Source organism: Hibiscus syriacus, unplaced genomic scaffold, assembly GCF_006381635.1.
Source record: "Hibiscus syriacus cultivar Baekdansim isolate YM2019G1 unplaced genomic scaffold, ASM638163v2 tig00110480_pilon, whole genome shotgun sequence".
NCBI classification, from domain to species: Eukaryota; Viridiplantae; Streptophyta; class Magnoliopsida; order Malvales; family Malvaceae; genus Hibiscus; species Hibiscus syriacus.
In genome coordinates, this window is record NW_024062756.1 from 601,484 (window position 1) to 623,065 (window position 21,582).

Genomic DNA, 21,582 nt, shown 5'->3' on the forward strand with positions numbered 1-21,582 from the left:
AGGGAAGGACAAGAGTGCTGTTGTTTATTTCAGACAAGGAGCGTTTAAATGCAGAGCAGCTTTGGGGATCGTGCGGTTGTGAATCTGGTTTAGGACGGGATTTTGGAATTTGGATGTAATTTTGAATTTGGTTTTACTTGGATAAATTACACTATTCATACTGAACTACCTTCTCCTTTCTTATTTTAATTATTAAAGTATATATTTTTAATTTAATCACTAAACTTTCGAATTATCTCTATTTAAATTACTCTCTAAAATTTTAGGAGGATGAATGCTCCTATCCACCCCTTAATCCATCCCTACATGCATTGCTATCACATGTTGCAGTTTAAGTAAAACCCTTAACAGAATACAAATTTTTGAGATATTGATTGTTCTTCCATTTTTTTTAATTTTTTACTAATACTTGACTAGATGTTATTTGGGAGTCAGGAATAGTAATATGGCTCATGTGTAAGGCTTATGGGGTTGATCTACATGCTTTGTGGGGTTTGAAATAAGGGTTAGAGTTTGCATTAAGAAAATAACTGAATTAAAAGAATTAATGATTAAATTAAAAGAATCAAAATTCGATTATTATAATAAGAATGAGAAGCTAATTGAATTGTGAACGGTGTAAATTTATCTTCTTTTCTTGTATTTTGTTAACGTTACGGATGGGCCAATGTGGAGTTTTTTCTTCCCACGTGTGATATGGGGACGGTTAGAGCCATTTTGAAAAAGAAGTTTATGCTGGATATTGATGCAACGTGTACGAGCACAGATTATGGGGAAAGTGAGTGTCGGTTTATCCATTATTATTACAAGCGGAAGACCATTAACTAAAATCGCATTTCAAATTTGATATCAGTTAAAATTAAAATAATATTTTTGTCAGTCTATTATAAATTGTGATCCTTTTATGCAGAGTTCTCCATAAGTTGCTTCAAAATAATAATAAAAAATATTTATCATTTATAAAAAAAATTATTATCTGACGTCAGTTTGAGTCTATTATTATTCACTGAACATATTTTCAGCCGAATTACTAAAATAACAAATAATTTTTCTCTGAGTTTCTTTTTTCCGATTTTCCATCTTATTTCTGCTAGAAGAATGATTATCTGATTGCGTTACAACAAATTAAACTCTTCTTATTTAATATTTAGGTTGATAAAGCAAAATATTTTTAATTAAATATGCTGACATCACCTTTTAAACCGACTAATCTTTAAATAAAATGTACGCTGGTAACAACCTTTAATTTTATAAGAATGTTTCATCTTAACAACTTAAATAATGAAAAAGAAAATCAATTGAAAAAATTGAGTGCTTGCACTTTAAAGCAATAAAAAAAACTCTCGAAAATACTTTTGAGAATAAATATTTTTTATTTTACTTATTCAGCTAAAATATATATGTTTAATGAATACAACAACAACAACAACTTTTATGATGAAGTGTCTAATTTTTTAATAATTTATAAATATTTTTTTTTATTTTTAACCTATTTATATTTATATTTTATAATATATTTATCTTTTATTTTTAATAATATACTTTTTATATTATTTTTTATACTTAATATTTTTAAACATTTAATAATTTAAATAATTTTATCTTTTAAATTAAACAACCACTCAAATTTAAAAAAAAAAACAATTCAACATCGAACTTTTTAAAAGAATGAATTAAATTCATTTATCACGTCATTATCCATGTATATTGCTATATATATTATATCAACAATGTATATTATTGTATTATTAATATACATACGAATAATGTATATTGCTATATATATTATATCAACAATGTATATTATTATATTATTAATATACATACGAATAATGTATATTGCTATGTTAGTAACGTATATTATTATATTAATATTGACTGTACTGTAACGATCAATGACATTTTTTGTTTGATCAAAAGTTCACATTAATTTTATTCTAAATCTAAAAATTATATTGATATAGAATAAATTCATAAGCCACAATATATCTTTTATAAAAATATAAGATTTTAGATACTATTAAATTTAAAAAATATCAATTATTAATTAATATTAAACTTTAAATAAATAAGAATCACCCAATTTGTTATTTATACGTAATTTAAAATGTTAGATAATTTTTCCTCAAAGTAGAGGACAAGGTGAAGAGATATTTTTTTTATGGAAATTTTGTTATGATTGATCGACCGAGGTGTTCTAACTTCTAATTAGATAATTTTTAATAAACGCAAATGAAATCACACAAATTACTCCAATAAATTTCCATTACTAATTTTAGAATTACAATTAGACAGTTTTGCTTCAGTAATAAAGAAAAAAATATATTATGAACGATATCTGTAATTTTACAAAAAATATGTTATTATTGGCTACATAGATATGAAGACAGATGAAATTTAATTATTATATAAGTTTAAAATATTTTATTATAATATAAATTTAAACAAACAATTTAAAATTTAAGTAAACATTCAAAATGAACCATTAAGAGTCATCAATAATAAAATAAAATTTATTTTCTTTAGAGAATTCAAATTCGAGCAGTTGTATTTATATATTATATGTGCATTATTAATGATTTTTTATAAATACTATATTACAACCATTCAAATTATTTAAGTTATATTTATTTAAAATAAATAATATTGATTTATATAAATTATCAAAAACATAAAATAATTATTATTTTATATATGATAAATTCTATAAAAAATTTATGAAGTCTATTTTATTTAAAACTTTAAATTATTAGTTTTAAATTTTAAAGTTAAAGATTTAATTTTAAAATATACATCTATTTTAATATAATAAATAACATTGGAATTTACATATTTATAAACTTTAGAATTTCCGCCATTGTATATCGAATAATTTCCCAAACGTAAAATGCAATTTAAACGAGTCAAGTTTATTAATCAGAAGAAATATCATATTTGTTTTTTAAAAAAGCTAAATTATCAAATAATTATCAAATTATAAGACGATATTTTGTTGTATCTCAACTATTAAAAGTTACAAAATAATCAAAGATTATTCATATGTTACAACTCGTCATTTTTTGTTAAAAAATCGGTAGCCGTCTGAGTTGGACATTAACATGTTCACTCGTCTATGATAAAATATAATCTCAAAATTGTTTGAGCTGCACTTGAAGAATCGAGTCTTTTTTTTTTACATTATCATCAAATTAGTGCTTGAAACATTATCTTTAAGCTAGTGTTCGAAAACAATGTTGGTGCCACTAGACATCATTAAAAATACGATTTTATCATATTCTGATCAACATATTAACATTAAGCTTAAACACCCATTAATTTTTTAACGAAAAATGACGAGTTTAGAGTATGTGAATAGTCGAATAATAATTTTATAACTTTTAATAACCGAAAATTTGACAAACCAATATTTTATAATTAGGAGACTATTTTATAATTTTTAATACAAGATAAATTTAACAAAACATTATTTTATCAAATATATTTTTAGTCGAGTAAAATATAAATAAATTTAAGGTCACCCGAAGATTAACATCTACAGTGAGGGCGACGCATCTTTGATGGTTTACTTGGTGTCAAGATATTGTCATTAATAAATAAAATTGACGAAACGGATAGGAAAGGGAACGGAACAATGTTTTAAATTGACACCATACCTAACCTACTTCTTCAACCGACAAAAAAAATATCATGGATCACTCTAGAACTCCAATGCCCCGTTTCCATGTGATAAAATTTAAGATATTAAATTGCTAATTTATAATCATTATTTAATACATTATTAATAAAAACAATTAACTAAAATCATGATGGGTCATTTGAAATATATGGAAAAGTGCAAAAAAGATAATAATTGTAATATAATACTATAGTCATCTCCTTCCGACAAGAAATTTGCAGCTTCCCGATGGCGCACATTGAACACTGGCTACCGTGGTTTTGATTAACGATAAGAGTTAACATTTGCCCATATTAAGATTGTAAATGAGATAAGACAGATCGTGAGTTATTTGAGATTGATTCGATCAAGGTTTGATAAATACTCAGATCGAATGGACTCGACTCGAGTTCTTAACGAGCCGAAACGAGCTACTTGATATTCGACTCGAAAAATTCTTGAGTAGCTCGAAAATATAATATATTAAGATTTTATTTTTTTAAAAATAAATTATTAATAATATTAACATTTATGCTTTGATTTTTTTTAAATATAGTAAATTTTTCATGTATTTAAGATTCATGTTCGAGTTTGAGTTTCAAGCTTCAATCGAGTTAAAGTTTAAGATTTTTTTTTTTATTTCGAGCCTTTTTGAGTTGCTCACGAGCTTCAGTTCAGGATTTCAAGTTCGAGTAGAGCTTGAAAATTTTAAGCTCGCGAGTTTTTGAGTCGATTCGAGCTTCATTTCAAAATTTTCGAGTCGAGTCGAGCTCAGTAATACTCGAGCTCGACTCGGCTCGTTTACATCCCTAGCCCCAACGTTACACTATCCGAGTCAGATATGGACTTATACGGAGTGGGTGAGAACGATTGTCTCTTTAACGGAAGAAAATTTTGTAAACAATTGCAGTTAAATTATCAAATTGAGTAAAATGAGTTAAGAGACTAAATAAAAAAGAATACATTTTTAGTATAAAAAAAACAAGAATTGAAGTTACATGTGTTCTATTGTGTAATATGAACATGTGGTTTAAATTTAGTAAAAAAACATACTTAAAATAAATAATGGGTTGAAGAAATAATGAAAAAAATTGAGGGATTAAATTGAAAAATAAAAAATGTTATTAAAAAGTGAAACTGAAAATACATATGTATTCTACGATTGTTTAGGAATACGTACTTCAAATTTTGTGAAAAAATAAACTTAAAATGAAGGAGAAATTGAAGGAATAATGGAATCAGAGACTAAATCATAAAACTATCCAAATACCTAGTCAAATATTTGATTTTTTGAATAACTCGAATTTATAACTTAAGCTAACTCGAAATTAAAAAAATTAATTTTTCTAGTAGAATTCATTTTGCTCACTCAAGGTCTTTTGACAAATTAAAGCCGAGAAAAGCTACTGAGGTCAAACCCCGAGAGGAACATGCATTGGATTGGTATGAAGAAAAGCTATCCTACAACTTTTCATACGACTTAAATTAATTAAGCTCATTAAACCCAGGAATTCGATTTATTATATTTGAAACCTGTCACGAAATAGCTGAGGCACCCTGCATGCATGCATCTTTACATCAAATGTCATTAAAGATTAAACTAACTGTGGGCTCCAACCTCATCATTCTAGGTTAGGTTCTTCCACATCAATTGCATTGCATCACAAAATACCCTTGTTCTGAGTTGCTTTTAATTTCCAGCTTCTTGAACTAATTATCAATTGCTGTACTTTGTGTCCTTCAGCTTTACATTAACTATAGCAATCAAACCAAGAGGAAATTTTAAAACGAGATCATATCCGTTAATAATGAAATTCGGGTTGCACCGATGGTAATGACTCATATTTTTTTAATTGAATAAAGAATTATAATCAGTGATTTATATATTGACCCTTAGTCCATGTAGGTGTCAAGTTTAAGATCATGAAGTGAGTTGACTCAATCATTAAATATAAGAGTCTATCGGTGATGAGATTGATATCAATCAAGTCAAAAAACTGTAACTATTTAGAGGATATGAAACTTTAGAAACCTCTAAAAACTTCAAGAATGATAAATAAAGTTTTTTTTAGGGATTCTAATTATAACACTTTGAAGTATAAAAAGAAATTGCATAAATGAGGAGTGTGCAAATGCAATGCAATGCTTTTACGGAACTTATTTTGTACAACACACTTCTTGGAAAGAAAGGCTTAATTTATATATACTATATATATATAGCATATCACATGCTGCATATAGTTTAAGCATTTAAGAACAACAAACGGGTTCATGTACCCTTAATTGTCCCTACCATCGTGTATGTAGCCACTAAAGGTTGGATGAACCACCACTGAAGAATAAACCTTAAACCTCTTACTCACTGGACCATGCTCATGATGTCCAATATCCATAGTCGAACACGCCGAGACGAGTCCTTTATTTCGGCCACCCATTGTCCCGAGGCTCTTTGCCTCACTCCAATGAACCTTCGGCTCATTGATTTGGGTGGCTGAGGCATGGCGGTGGCGGTGGTGGTGAGAGTGGCGGCGGGTTCTGCCATTAACACCAAAAGAAAGTTCGTTAGCTGAGAAACTATCCTTCTTTGATACATATGGACACGCATATGTTTATATTTATAGCCGTCTCTATTATTTTCTAGCTTGTTCGTTTCCACTTATATTTTCACAATCCTGAAATGTCACCCTGACGTAGTGCTTATGAATTTCTTAAAAGATTTAGGTTTAATTCCGTTAAATGTTGCCAAACTTCGTTCTATATTTTACATTAGTCCATAAACTATACAAACATTCTAATTTATGTCCAAATTATTGTTATCGTACAATGTAGATTATTATGTTGTTACCTTAGCTATCATCAACTTGGATGCTAAATGTTAGTTCAGATCAAACGTGAAACATATAAATTTGAAATGTAGTAAAGATAATTATCCTAAACTTTAATGGTAATATATGTTTCTTCTAACACTTTAAATCTAAGATTTTCATGCAAGGCACGAACAAGTTACTTCAGTGATTAAAGGAATAATTGTTATTCTTGGAGTTCCCAGATTCAGGCGCTAAAGATTGCATGGTATTTAAACGTTCATTGTCAATGGTTAAAGATTTTTAGAAAAGATACTATCACCTGTAATAAGCATACGTGTATCTAAAATTTTTGTATATAATTCAAACATAATTCTTATCAAACCAAAGTTGACTTTGAATATTCAATTATTTGGAGGCATTTTGATAATCATATTAAACATGATTATAACATAATATGGATACATGAACTGTTAATTCTTGCCTGGAATCTGATGATTTGCTTATCCCTGAGCTGACTGATTTATCCAGTTGGATAAGCCCAATCGATACAGATTTTAACAAAATATACCTTTAAATATTTAATCAAAACAGGCCATGGAGTTGGCCGAACACCAGCCTAGATTTAAAGAATTGTTTTAAAACCGATTGTCACCCATAGACAGCTCAATTAAGTACACTGTCAATTTTGGTTGGTTGAATGTAATATTTGATTACTAAATCACTAGGGAATCTTCTAGAATTTAGCTCATCTGCTATGATAGCATATGAAAATAAAACGGGTAAATTACAACCATCAAAATGAACTTTACTCTCTCTCCTATTTCATTCACTATATTTTAAATTTGTTCAATTTTTTTACTGAATTTAACACAATTAACATTTTTGGTCACTCAACCGTTAAATATTTAACGGCGTCAAATTGACGCCGTTTTAGAAAAATAAAATTTTCACCCAAAACGATGTCGTCTTGTATCTATATAACAGCTCATTTATAATGTCGTTTAGTGAGAAAACGACTAAGTGACCAAAAATGCTAATTGTGTTAAATTCAGTGAGAAAATTGAACGCATTTAAAGTACAATGAGTGAAACAAGAGAGAGTAAAGTTCAATGATGATTGTTGTAATTTACCCAAAGAAAAATAAAGAACGAGCGTACTCTTGTGTAGAGCTTTAAATGAGACGAGACAGATCGCGAGCTACTCGAGATCGACTTAATCAAGGCTCGATAAATACTCGGATCGAATGGACTCGACTCGAGCTCGACTCGATTTCTTAACGAGCCGAAACGAGCTACTCGATATTCGAGTAGCTCAAAAATAATGTTATATTATAATTTTAGATTTTTTAAAATTACATTATTAAAAATACATTATTGATAATTATAAAATTTTAAAAATATATTAAAAATTCTATAATACAACTAAGACATCTCATCCCTTATAATTATGTGATAGGGTTTAGGGTTTATGATTCATGGTTTAGGGTTTATAGTTTATAGTTTTTGGGTTATAATTAAACAAGCCAATTAAGGGATTACAATGTCAAAAAATTAAAATTACAAGACACAATTGAAAACAAGCACAAATTGAATGAACACTAAAACAAGATATCTAGGGTAAAAACTTTTACCCTAATTCATTTCCTCCTCAAAACATTCCCTGGCTAAAACTTCCCCCCTCGTCGTTCTCTTTTCAAACCTCGTCCACTCACACAGCCCTAGCAGAAACGCACAGCCACCGTGGCCTAAACGATCCCCCAAGACTCTGGGCGACAAAGGCTAGCTCCTATCGACGAGAATGTAAGGTTTTACTACTGTTCTCTGGCCACTGCTAGTTTTTCTTTCTTTTTCTCGCAACAAAAATCAATAACCCAGATTGAAAATTGAATCCTTTGTTTAGCAGTCTCTTTTATAATAAAGAGAGTTTTCTTAGTAGTCTCTTTAAAGTTTCGATCCAAGCTCATTAAAGTATTATCTCTTTTATCATTTTTTCAGTTGGATTTGGTTTGCCATGTTTGTTTGTTATTTTAAGGTATAAATGTTAGCTTCAGCCATTGAATGTTTTTGTCGTGTTACAAATGAACGGTTTGTGATGGATAATATTTTTTTATTATTGTGATGGATAATTTTTTATCTGAAAGAGTATCAGAACACGTATTGGATAAGGTATTTTTTTTTAAATTTTATTATTTTCCCTCGCTCTGAAAATCAGAAGAGAAGCAACATCCACTCCCCTTTATACGTATCAAACTAAATTTAGAGATGGATTCCCAAATCAAGTTTGCTGTAGTGGTGAAAAATATAGGTAGAACAGGGTCCAGACGTCAGGTGACTCAAGTGAGAGTCAAGTTTTTGGATGATCAGAACCGTTTCATTATGAGGAATGTTAAGGGACCGGTCAGGGAGGGAGATATTCTCACCTTGCTCGAGTCCGAGAGGGAAGCCAGGAGACTTCGTTGAACAGATGTCTCTATTTTGTTGCAAGTAGCTAGCTATTATGTTCTTAATTTTGTCATTTCTGAAAGGTATCCAAATTTTCTAATCAAGACTTGAATTTGTGGAGACTGCGGTTGTTTTGAATCACCAATTCTTCATCAAATTTTTTATTATTTTTGGTTGTTTTAATGTTACCCGATTTCTATAGTAGTTTGAAGATAAGGCCAGAGCTGATATGTTCAATTTCGATTTCGAGTTTGAGTTCGAGCTTGAATCGAGCTTGAACCGAGCTCAAATTCGAGTTTGAGTTCGAGCTCAAAATCGAGCTTCAATCGAGCTCGAGTCTCGAGTTTCAATCTAGCTTCTGATTTTTTTTTTGAATTCGAGCCTTTTCGAGTTGAGTTTCAATATTTTCTTTCGAGTTCGAGTCGAACTTGAAAATTTTAGGCTCGCGAATTTTCGAGTCGAGTTGAGCTTATATTTGAAGTTTTTGAGTTCGAGTCGAGCTCGACTCGGCTCGTTTACACCCCTACTCTTGTGATAGTAGTCACTCAAAATGCAATACAGAAAAGGAAAGGGATAGAGTACTTTTTATTCCTTAAATTTGATAAAACTTTTCAATTTGGTTCATAATTTTTTTTAGTTCACTTTGGTCCTCAAACATAGATATTTAACTTTTGTGAAACTAAAACTACTAATTAGTTTGGCAATAAAATAATTTTGTATGGATTTGGTTATTGTTACTTTGAATTGTGGAACAAAAAACTCAACTATTGGGCTTATCAAATTAAAAAGAAAAAGAACACTACATATTTCTGAAAAAACTAGCGTAAGAAAAAAATAAGAGAAAATAACCTCAGTGACCAAAAATCCCATATAATATATGATTTTAACCAAATTTTTCCGGATTTGCCAAAATGACCAACAAAATCGCAATGCGATCGCTAATTCGCAACGCGATCTCCATTATCGCAAATTCGCGTTGCATTTTCGCAATGCGATAGTTGAAAATCGCATTGCGGTGGTCTACAGTGTCGTTGCGATTTTCCCAATTCGCAATGCGAATAAGTAAATCGCAACGCGAATTGGGAAAATCGCAATGCGAATAAGTAAATCGCAACGCGAATTGGGAAAATCGCAATGCGATACTGACTATCGCAATGCGATAATACAAAATCGCAACGAGATACTTACTTTCGCAACGCGATACTGACTTTCGCAACGCGATTCTGACTTTCGCAACGCGATAATACATAATCGCAATGCGATTTTCAAAGCGCCATTAGTATCCTGGCCAAGTATTTTATTTTTAAATTCCAAACACGAATATTAATATATTGGAACACTGAACTGTCCACAGTATATCCCGTAATCGCAACTCATAACCTAAAACCTAAAATCACAACTCAGTCCCATCTCCATCTCTCACTCTCTCACCCATCTCCGACGAATCCGTCCCATCTCCGGCGAAATCCGTCTATCTCCATCTCTCAGAGCCACCTCACAATCAGAAATGGAAAATCAACCAAATCAACCAACGAGGGTTAGTTTTTTTAATTATTTTCTTTTTGAAATTTTTGCATTATTATTAGGTTTTTCATATTGAAATTGATGATAAGTTTACTGGTAATTTCAATAATAGATTAACCATTTCACTTAGATTGCTTATTAAATCAACCGAGAATCGCAACGAGAAATGCAAATCGCAACGCGATTTTAGTTTCGCGTTGCGATTCTCTCGTTGCGATAGTCGAATTCGCGTTGCGATAGTCATTTTCGTGTTGCGATTTTCATTTTCAGAAACTATTCTTCTTCTGCAAATTGAAACTTGAATGAATTGCATTACTTCAACCAAAAAACAAAGACAAATACGAAATTCACAGTGTTGCAAATTTAAGTTTGAAGAATAAACTACTACTCTTTATGTTTATTATTGTTTTTGGTATATCTTCATAGTGTAGTTTTTGGTATATCTAATTTAGTATGTTTATTGTTTTTGTAGAACTTTTATTCGGCTCAATTGACCTTGAGAAATAAAGTCAGCCTGGCCAAAACAATTGCGTCGAAGCTTTCACCTGCACAAAGAAAAATGTTTGAGGATACATGCTTCGGGCCATGGCTGAAAGTACAACATCCCGGTGGAGATGCGATGTTGACACACCTGTTTCTTCAAACCATGACTAGCGATCTACCAGAGACTATACAACGTCGTGATGAAGAGATGGTTTGATTTTCCACCAGCGTATACGTGTTTTGGGCGGGAGGAGTTTTGCTTAATCACCGGTCTACGCTTCGGACACGATGATGTAGGTCGGTACACTAGACACATTACCCGCCCATCATGGCTATCCCGAGTTTTTCCTGAGCTGGAGAGGCCGAGTCTACACGTAGAAGACCTGACAAGATTTTTGAATAATAAAGATGGTTTTACTCGGATGGATGACGTCGACGTTGTCCGAGTATGCCTTCTAATTCTTTTGCATGCCGGCTTTTTGGCAGAAAGGCCAGACAACCTATTCCAAATGATCTAATCAAATTGGTAGAAGACCTAAATACGTGGAACCTGTTTCCGTGGGGCTCGTATTTATGGAAAACTACATGGAATAAGTTATCGTCTGCCTGGATGATCGAAAAAGTTTGCATGGCGATGGTTCCAAATACACTTTGACAGGCTTTTTGGGCCTTTAAGGTAAGAATTTTTATATGATGTTTCCAAAATTATAAGTAATTATTTAACAATTACTAATGTTTGTTATTATATTGTTTGTAGATTTGGATATTTGAGGCCTTTCCCTCCATGAAGACATATGCAATAAAAACTTCAAATGATATTCCCAGGGCTATTTCCTGGAAGAGGAAACAGACCTTGCAATGGGAAGATTTACTACGGTATACGACAATAAATAATGTAAGTTAACATAAATACTACCATATGTTTATAAACAAGTTATTACTAGTACACGTTTAACTTTGTTTGAGCTTTTATATTGTTAGGAGGCCAACACTCCTCTACAGAGGCTGACACCCACGGAAGCTGAGCTTGCCACTGATTGGTGGCAAGCTAGTAAGCGTTTTTTTGATGGAACGGTTGATGAACAGCCTCCACTTCGGGAGCCATCACCTCGCCCAGAGCTATCACCTCACCCAGAGCCATCATCTGATCGACCCGGCTATACACCTCCACAACAACAGCCATTACCTATTCTGTCACATCATCGAGCCTCTTCTCCACTATCACCGCAAGATAGACGACCGGCAAAGATACCACGACGTTTATCTCCCTGTTCTCCAACTCCACCTCAACGGGATGAGTTAGGGGAGTTACGTGATGAGGTCAATGCCTTGCGTGAGGAGGTCGGTACTTTACGCAAAGACGATGGTGCATGGCGTGTTGAGGTGTCTACATTACGCGGTGAGGTAGCCACTCTACGTGAGATGGTAGCATCGTTGCAGAATGAGGTTCATACTCTACGCAACGAGGTAAGTTTAAGATTTTTCAAACTCGTAATTCATTCGGTTGCTGCCAATACTGCTAAACTATTTTTGTTAGTATTTGTTTTTGGTTTTGTTTTTGTCTTTTGGTTGAAGTAATGCAATCCATTCAAGTTTCAATTTGCAGAAGAAGAATAGTTTACTTTTGCAACACGAAAATGACTATCACAACGCGGAAATGGCTATCGCAATGCGAAATGAAAATCGCAATGCGATTTGTGTTTCGCGTTGCGATTTTGTCGTTGCGATTTCATTTCGCGTTGCGATTTTGTCGTTGCGATTTTCATTTCGCATTGCGATAGCCATTTCCGCGTTGCGATAGTCATTTCGCGTTGCGATTTTAAGTTTCGTGTTGCGAAAGTAAACTATTCTTCTTCTGGAATGTTTATATATGTTGTCCTTTTAAATGTTTATATAAGTGCTTACTTCTGGAATGTTATCTGAGCATTTTGTGAACTATGATAGAATAATGATTTGGGTGAATACAATGCTAGTTTGAAACATATTTGTCTTTGTTTAATATCATGTCTGTTTATTTACTGATTTATGTATTAATTTTTTTAGCGGCCCGATAAGGTGGATGCTTTACGTCGGGTTTTGCTTGCACGAAGGAGTTCACGCATCAGACGGCGTGGACGTGCTATTACGTCTCCGTTCACCCCAATGGTGCGAAGACTCCGCAAGAAGCCCGACTCACCGGTCATCCCTCAAGAGTCCCCTCCAATCGTTCAAGAGGCCCCTATTCTCCCTCAATTCCCCCCCACCGTTCAAGAGGCCACTATCATCGTTGAAGAGGTCCCTCCCACCATTCCAGAGCCCGATTCACATGGGGTAATATATCGAAGTATTGAGAAACCCCCACCGGTTCTGGACATGATGGATGAGAGTTGGCTCTCGTATGAGTTACCGGCTAGTACCCTTCCAGTATCTGAAGTGGAGAGGAGACAACTACCGGAAATAATTGTGGATAATACCCTTTAGGCTAAGACCGTAGTTGATTTTTATCTACATGAGCGGAGCCAAGGGTGTTACACTGACATCAACAAACTCAACGATGAAATATTTTTGTTGCTTGATCGGTCTTGGTGGGGTGTGCTATTAGGGGTTGAAGACAGTGGCTATTTGGATGGGGAGGTAAGTCTTATATTTGTCTTATATATGATTTTGATTAATTTGTTTAAAAATTAATGTAATTCACTAATATATGTATTTTTTTGTAAAACAGCATATCGATGCGTGGGTGTCACGTCTACTAATAATAAGGAAGCTTAGGGAAAATAAAAAAAATTCGCTATATACAATAATGCCGACGGCTTTTCACGCAGTTCACTTGAAGAATCAACGAGATGAATCATTTTTGTTGGGCAATGGACAAGCTAAACTTTATCCTGCATGGTGGGAGGTCGATAAGGTTAGTGTTTATTTTTTAATTTTTTTAAAGGTGTTCATAAATAAGTGCGCAAATAAATGAATTATTACTTATGATCGCAGGTGTTTATCCCTGTTTTGGAACGTCGTCACTGGCTTCTCGTCCAACTTCAGCTCCCATCCCTGAAGATAATAGTGTATGACAGCATGATCAATTACATATCACTGTCTGATTTGAGAGATATTTTCAAGGGATGGAGCTCTCATTTGGCTAAATTCTTGGATGGGATTAAGTATTGGAGTCATTCTGGACACAAGAAGCCAAAGAAGTTCAATGTCACAGTTGTCAGAGACGAGACCGCGCCACAGCAATCGCCGGGAGCCAGAGGGGATTGTGGTCCTCTCGTATGCCTTTGCTTGGCGCGTTTGACGACGGGAAGCACAGAGTTTTTACCTCCCACCGATAGAGATAGAGCTGCAGTAGGCTTGTGGTTTCGGCATTATATGGCTAGAGCAATATATTCGAGACGCTGCCTACCTGCATCCGCGTTATGAAAGTGTCCATTGTTAATTGGTAAGTCAAATGCAAGTTTTGTTAACATATATACTCCTTTTGGTTTGAAAATGTTTGGTTAAGTACCTAGAATTCAAAAATTTGCTGTTTGTAGGTTTTAGATGTGTAGGAAGTCTTGTTTGAGCAAATGTTTGGTTTTTGCAGGTTAATCCTTAAGTGAGCTGCGTGAAATGGATGTACGGGGTCACAAAGTTGTTTATTCATTGATTCAATAATTGATGAAGAAATAAGAATTATATTTTTTGATTGTTTAATTGATTTGTAAAAGATGATTTGTAAATGTTGATTTGTTTAATTGATATGTACATAATTTGTGTTGAAATGTAATAGTTGATTTGTTGATTTTCAATCTGCTTTATGTTGAAGGCAAAACAGACTATCGCAACGCGAAATGGCTATCGCAACGAGAAAATCGCAATGCGAAATGAAAATCGCAATGCGAAATGAAAATCGCAACGAGAAAATCGCAATGCGATTTTCATTTCGCATTGCGATTTTCTCGTTGCGATAGCCATTTTCGCGTTGCGATAGTCAAATGAATGTCTAATAATGATAACAACTGAACGATCATAGCAATGTTCAAACTCAAGTTACTAATACATGCCTAACTGAAAATGTTAAAAGTGCACACATAAATACACATAATGCAAGTTTTGTTAACATATATCTTTTGGTTTGAAATGTTTGGTTAAGTACCTAGAATTCAATAATTGTTAAAAGTTTATGCATGTTAATCCTCGTTGCCTTTTTCATTTCGCATTGCGATTCTATCGTTGCGATTTGCATTTCGCATTGCGATGGTCAAATGATTGCCTTTCGCAACGCGATTCTGACTTTCGCAACGAGATAATAAAGAATCGCAATGCGAGTTTCAAAGTTCGCAACAGGTTTTAGTTTCGTAAGCCAAATTTTTTGTGTATATATATACGCAGCAACAACAACTCATAACCTAAATCCCTAAATCGCAACTCATTCCATCTCCATCTATCACTCTCTCCGGCGACATCCGTTCCTATATCCAACGACATCCTTCCCCATCCGGCAACAGGTCTTAGTTTCACATCTCGTTTGTTTAGTTACAACCATGAAATCATCTAATGTTGATCATGTTTGGATAGATTTGTGTTTTGGAGGGTCATGGGAGAATGTTCATGGTGTTTTACAATATATGCCTTTACCCATGAATCTTCAACTAAAACTGTCATTAAAGAAGTTAACTTATGAAACCCTAATGTTACGTGTTTCAAAGAAATTGAATTTAGAGCCCCTAAGTGGATTTAGGCTATCTTATCAGAGAAATGGTAAAGTTTATTTGTTAACCGACAATGAAGATGTTGAACGATTCATTGCATACATTAATGTTTCAAGTGATGATGTTACATTGTATGTTGTTGAACCTAGAAGTAGTATTGTTGGGTCAGTAGCGGGTAGTAATCAACTAAGTGGGTCTCAAAACCCACAGCCTTTCTCTAATCCAAATCCAAATCAACTTTCAGCACCAAATTCCGGTTTTCGTATTGACCAATTAGACGATGATGAGCCAAGAGAAAAAATTGTGAGTACTAGTCAGTATTCGAAATTTGATCTTGGTCAATACCCGGACTTTGATATTGGTCAATACACGGATTTTGATGATGTTTCAGAAGAAGAAACAGACCCTGCGTGTAATGATTTTGATATTGGTCAATACCCAATTTTGATGATGAAACACCCTTGCCGAGGAAGATGTTGTTGATGATAATGAGGAGGAAGTTACAACTGTGAATGAACATGTTGAACATCCATTCTGTAATTCATATAATCCTAAAGAAGAAAAAGTCCCCGAAGAAAAGAAAATGCCACGGGAGTATAACTGGAATATGCCAGAATTACTTCAGTTACCGGAAGAGTTAGCAAAGAAAGCAGTTGATTGTTACACAAAAGTTATTCGTATCAAGAAATATGATTGTTTTGATACAAAGGAAGACTTGAAGATAGCTTTGTATACGAAATGTGTGGAAGATGGCTATCAACTAAAAATTAACAAATCAAGCAAAGATCGTTTCGAAACAAGGTGTACGATTGACAAAAACTGTACGTGGCGTATGATTGCAAAGAGGATAAAAGATTGCGCAATATTTCAAGTTAGGACTTTTATTGATAAACATACATGTTCAAGAACCCAAGTTTTTCCTCACCATAGACAGCCAAACAAAAAGGTGTTGGGTGGTTTTGGCTGAGTTAATGTTTTTGAATGGCAGGGTATATCGGGGACATGAAATTATGACTGACATGAATGCTCGGTTCAAGATTAGTATATCATATTCTCAAGCTTGGAGAGCCAAATGTTATGCCTTGGAATTGTTGAGGGGGTCGCTAGAAGCATCGTTTGCCCAACTGCCGGCTTATTGTCACAATTTAAAGCTAAAAAATCCTGGGTCAGTAACTCATATCAAAACAGATAGAGATGGACGCTTTGAGTTGCTGTTTATCGCCATTGGTGCTGCGGTTAGTAAATCAATATAATTATGTTGACTCATTTCTGTTAGTTACATGCATTTCACATTTAAATGATTATATTTCTTGTGTATATTATTTTGTAGATTCGTTCGTTTATTACTTGCATGCGCCCAGTTATTATAGTTGATGGAGCACATTTGAAATGTCGATACCTTGGAGTAAACTTATTAGCAGTAGCTATGGATGCTAACAATGGGATATTGCCAATAGCTTACGGGGTTGGCAAATCTGAAACCTCTGATTCATGGATATGGTTTATCGGGCATCTTAGGGATTGCATAGGTCCTATTAGCAATCTGAAAATCATATCCGATAGGGCAAACTCAATTGACAACGCTGTTAGAAGGTGTTTCCCAGATGCTTTTCATGGACTTTGTGGTGTTCATTTGTATAGAAATCTAAAATCAAGGTCTGCTAGTATAAAAAAGCACAAATGGACATACTAGAAGGCTGTAAAGGCTTATCAGGAAGTGGATTTCAATAAGCATATAAACTGTTTAAGACGTGTTTTGCCTCAGTGTGCTCAAACACTAGAAGATGTCGGGTTTGAAAGATGGTCAAGAGTACATCAACTTGGAGCAAGATATGGTTTCATGACGTCTAATAGTGCATAATCAATTAACGCTCTAAGTCGTCATTCCCGGAAATTACCCATTACTATGTTAATGGAGTTTTTTCGAGCCTCTATTCAACAGTGGTACTACAAGAAAGAAACCATGCAGGTATTATTTCTTTGAATTCGTAACTTATTATATATTTTACTAAGTATTATTTATTTAAATTTACAGGAACATTAGAACATCGTGTTACACCATGGACTGAAAAAAAGATAACGAAACGTGTTGTGAAGTCAACGTCATGGAGAGTTGAACCATGTTCAAACACTTTGTTTGAAGTACTGGATAATAACTTAAATGGGCTTGTCGATCTAAATGCAAGGACGTGTAGTTGTATGAAATGACAAACATCTGGTTATCCATGTGGTCATGTTATAAAAGTTGCTCTTCATCTAAACCAAGATGATTCAAGCACATACGCTATGGATTGCTACACTACAGAAGTATATCGACAGACTTATGCCGAGATTGTCTACCCTATTTCACATCCTTCTGAGTGGGACATACCAGATGACTTACAAACAGTTTTTCCACCAGCCATGGACAGAAGGCTACCTGGCCGACCAAAAAGTCACGATCGTATACCGTCTAAGGGTGAAGAGAAGAAGAGATCGACATGTAGTCGGTGCAAGAAAAGTGGTCATACAAGGTTGACATGTGGATCACCAGTGCCATCACAATCATCTTTTCCTACCAAAATATGGATCATCATCAAAATCCAAAGCTCATATGGTGTCAAGAAAAAGGCAATCAAAATCGCAATCATCTTTAAAATCCCAATCACAACTGGCTTCACCTTTTGGGACTGTTAACTTAGGTGATTTTTAAATGCAAACGTTGTATTATGTAGATTTTATGTGTGAACTTTTAACATTTTCAGTTAGGCATGTATTAGTAACTTGAGTTTGAAAATTGCTATGATTTGTTCCAGTTGTTATCACTTAATAGGCAATCATCTTAATGTCTATCGCAACGCGGAAATTACTATCCCAATGCGAAATGAAAATCGCAACGAGAGAATCGCAATGCGAAATGAAAATCACAACGCTAATTTCGCAATGCGAAATAAAAATCGCAACGAGGGAATCGCAATGCGAAATGAAAATCGCAACGCGAATTTAATTCGCGTTGCGATTTTCATTTTCGCGTTGCGATTCTCTCGTTGCGATTTTCATTTCGCATTGCGATAGTACTTTTTGCCTTCAACATAATGCAGATTGAAATCAACAAAATCAACCATTATATTTCAATCAATTAAACAAGCACAAATAAGAATTATGTTAACATCAATTAAACAAATCAACTTTTACAAATCATCTTTTACAAATCAATTAAACAATAAAAAAATAAGCAATAATTATTAGAGAAAATAACACTTCTACTATTGAATCAACTTTTGCAGCCATACATCATTTTCACGCAGCTCACTTCTGAGATTAACCTGCATAAACCAAACATTTGCTCAAACAACACTTTCTACACATCTAAAACCTACAAACAACAAATTATTGAATTCTAGGTACTTAACCAAACATTTTCAAACCACAAGCCTATAAACATACCAATTGTTTATGGACATTTTTATAACGCGGATGCAGGTAGGCAGCGTCTCGTATATATCTCTAGCCATATAATGTCGAAACCACAAGCCTACTGCAGCTCTATCTATATCGGTGGGAGGTAGATACTTTACTTCATGTGATCAAACGGTCCAACGCCAAGCATACGAGAGGACCACAATCCCCTCTGGGTCCTTTCGTTTGTTGTGGTGCGGTCTCGTCTCTGCTAACTGTAATATTGAGCTTCTTTGGCTTCTTGTTTCCAGAACGAGTCCAATAATTTATCGCATCCAAGTATTTAGCCAAATAAGAGCTCCATCCCTTAATAATATCTCTTAAATCAGCCAATGATATGTAATTTATCATGCTGTCATATACTATTGCCTTAAGGGATGGGATCTGAAGCTCGACGAGAAGCCAATGGTTACGTTCCAAAACAGGGATAAACACCTGCAATCATAAGTAATAATTCATTTGCGCACTTATTTATGAATACCTTTAAACTCATCTAAAATAAACACTAACCTTATCGACCTCCCACAATGCAGGATAAAGTTTAGCTTGTCCATTGCCCAACGCAAATGATTCATCTCGTTGATTCTTCAAGTGAACGGCGTTAAAAGACGTCGGCATAATTGTATATCGTGTATTTCTTTTATTTTCCTTAAGTTTCCTAATTTAGAAGACGTGACACCCACACATCGATATGCTGTTTTACAAAAAAAGACATTATTAGTAAACTTACATAAATTACAAAAAAATAATCAAATGAAAATATAAGAAAATATAAGACTTACCCCTCCATCGAATAGCCATTGTCTTCGACCCCTAATAATACGCCCCCCAAGACCGATCAAGCAACAAATAGATATCATTGAGCTTGCATATGTCATGAAACACCCCTGGCTTCGCTCATGTAGATAAAATCAACTGCAGTCTTAGCCCAAAGGGTGTTATCCAGAATTATGTCCGGTAGTTGTTTCTCCTCTTCAGATACCGGTATGGTACTGGCCGGTAACTCATACGAGAGCCAACTTGAATCCATCATGTCCGGCACATCAGAGGGTTTCTCAAGAATCCTACATATGACGCCATGTGAATTGGGCTCTTGAATGGTGGGAGGGACCTCTTCAACGATAACAATGGCCTCTTGAACGGTGGGAGGGGACTCTCGAGGAATGATAGGGGCCTCTTCAACGATAGGAGTGGACTCTTGAGGGATGACAGGCGAGTCGGGCTTCTTCTTGCGGTGTATTCGCACTATTGGGGTATACGGAGACTTAATAGCACGTGCACGCCGTCTGATGCGTGAACTCTGTCGTGCAAGAAAAACCCGACGTAAAGCATCCACCTTATCGGTCCGCTAAATAATTAAATACAAATATCAGTAAATAAACAGACATGATATTTAAACAGTGAAAACAAAGATAAATATATTTCAAACTTTCAACCAAAAGACAAAACAAAGACAAATACTAACTTCACAGTGTTAAAGTAAAAAGTTTAGCAGTTTTGGCAGCAACCGAATAAATTTACTAAGCAATCTAAGTGAAATGGTTAATTTAAGTGAAATTACGAGTAAATTTATCATCAAGTTAAATATGGAAAATCTTAAACTTACCTCGTTGCGTAGAGTATGAACCTCATTCTGCAACGATACTACCATCTCACGTAGAGCGGCAACCTCACCACGTAAGTAGACACCACACGCCATGCACCATCGTTATCAAGTAGAGTACCGATCTCCTCATGCAAGGCATTGACCTCATCACGTAACTCCCTTGACTCATCCCGTGGAGGTGGAGAATAGGGAGATAGAAGTCGTGGCATCTTTGCCTATCGCCTATCATGAGGTGATGGGGGAAGAGGCTCGATGATGTGACGGGATAGGTGATGGCTCTCGTTGTAGAGGTGTATAGTCGGGTCGATCAGGTGATGGCTCTAGGTGAGGTGATGGCTCTCGAAGTGGAGGAAGTGGAGGTTGCTCATCATTTGTGCCATCAAGAAAATGCTGACTAGCTTGTCACCAATCAGTGGCAAGCTCAGCCTCCGTGGGTGTCAGTCTCATTAATGGAATGTTGGCCTCCTAAAAATATAAAAACTCAAACAAAGTTAAACGTCTACTATTAATAACTTGTTTATATATGATAGTATTTGTTAACTTACATTATATTGTCGCATATGGTATTAAGTCTTCCCAATCCAACAGACATTTCCTCTTCCAGGAAATAGCCCTGGGAATATCATTTGAAGTTTTTATTGCATATGTCTTCATGGCGGGAAAGGCCTCGAATATCCAAATCTACAAACAATATAAAAACAAACATTAGTAATTGTTAAATAATTAATTATAATTTTGAAAACATTATATAGAAATTCTTACCTTAAAGGCCCAAACAAAGCCTGACAAAGTGTATTTCGACCCATCGCCCCGCAAACTTTTGCGGTCATCAAAGGCAGACGACAACTTAGTCCAGGTAGCTTTCCATATATACGAACCCCACGGAAACAGATTCCATGCATTTAGGTCCTCTACCAATAATATTAGCTCCTGAGGAATAGGTTGTCTGGCCTCT

At 34.3% G+C, this 21,582-nt stretch overlaps 1 protein-coding gene across 1 annotated transcript; it reads left to right on the top strand.

Annotated features, from left to right (window-relative positions):
- The first annotated feature begins 8,699 nt into the window (after nucleotides 1-8,699).
- On the top strand, nucleotides 8,700-15,715 carry LOC120128415 (40S ribosomal protein S28-like). Its single transcript, XM_039146090.1, has 2 exons — nucleotides 8,700-8,945; nucleotides 15,700-15,715. The coding sequence occupies exon 1, from the start codon at nucleotides 8,724-8,726 to the stop codon at nucleotides 8,919-8,921; it is 198 nt and encodes a 65-aa protein (XP_039002021.1). The 5' UTR covers nucleotides 8,700-8,723; the 3' UTR covers nucleotides 8,922-8,945; nucleotides 15,700-15,715.
- The last annotated feature ends 5,867 nt before the right edge of the window (nucleotides 15,716-21,582 follow it).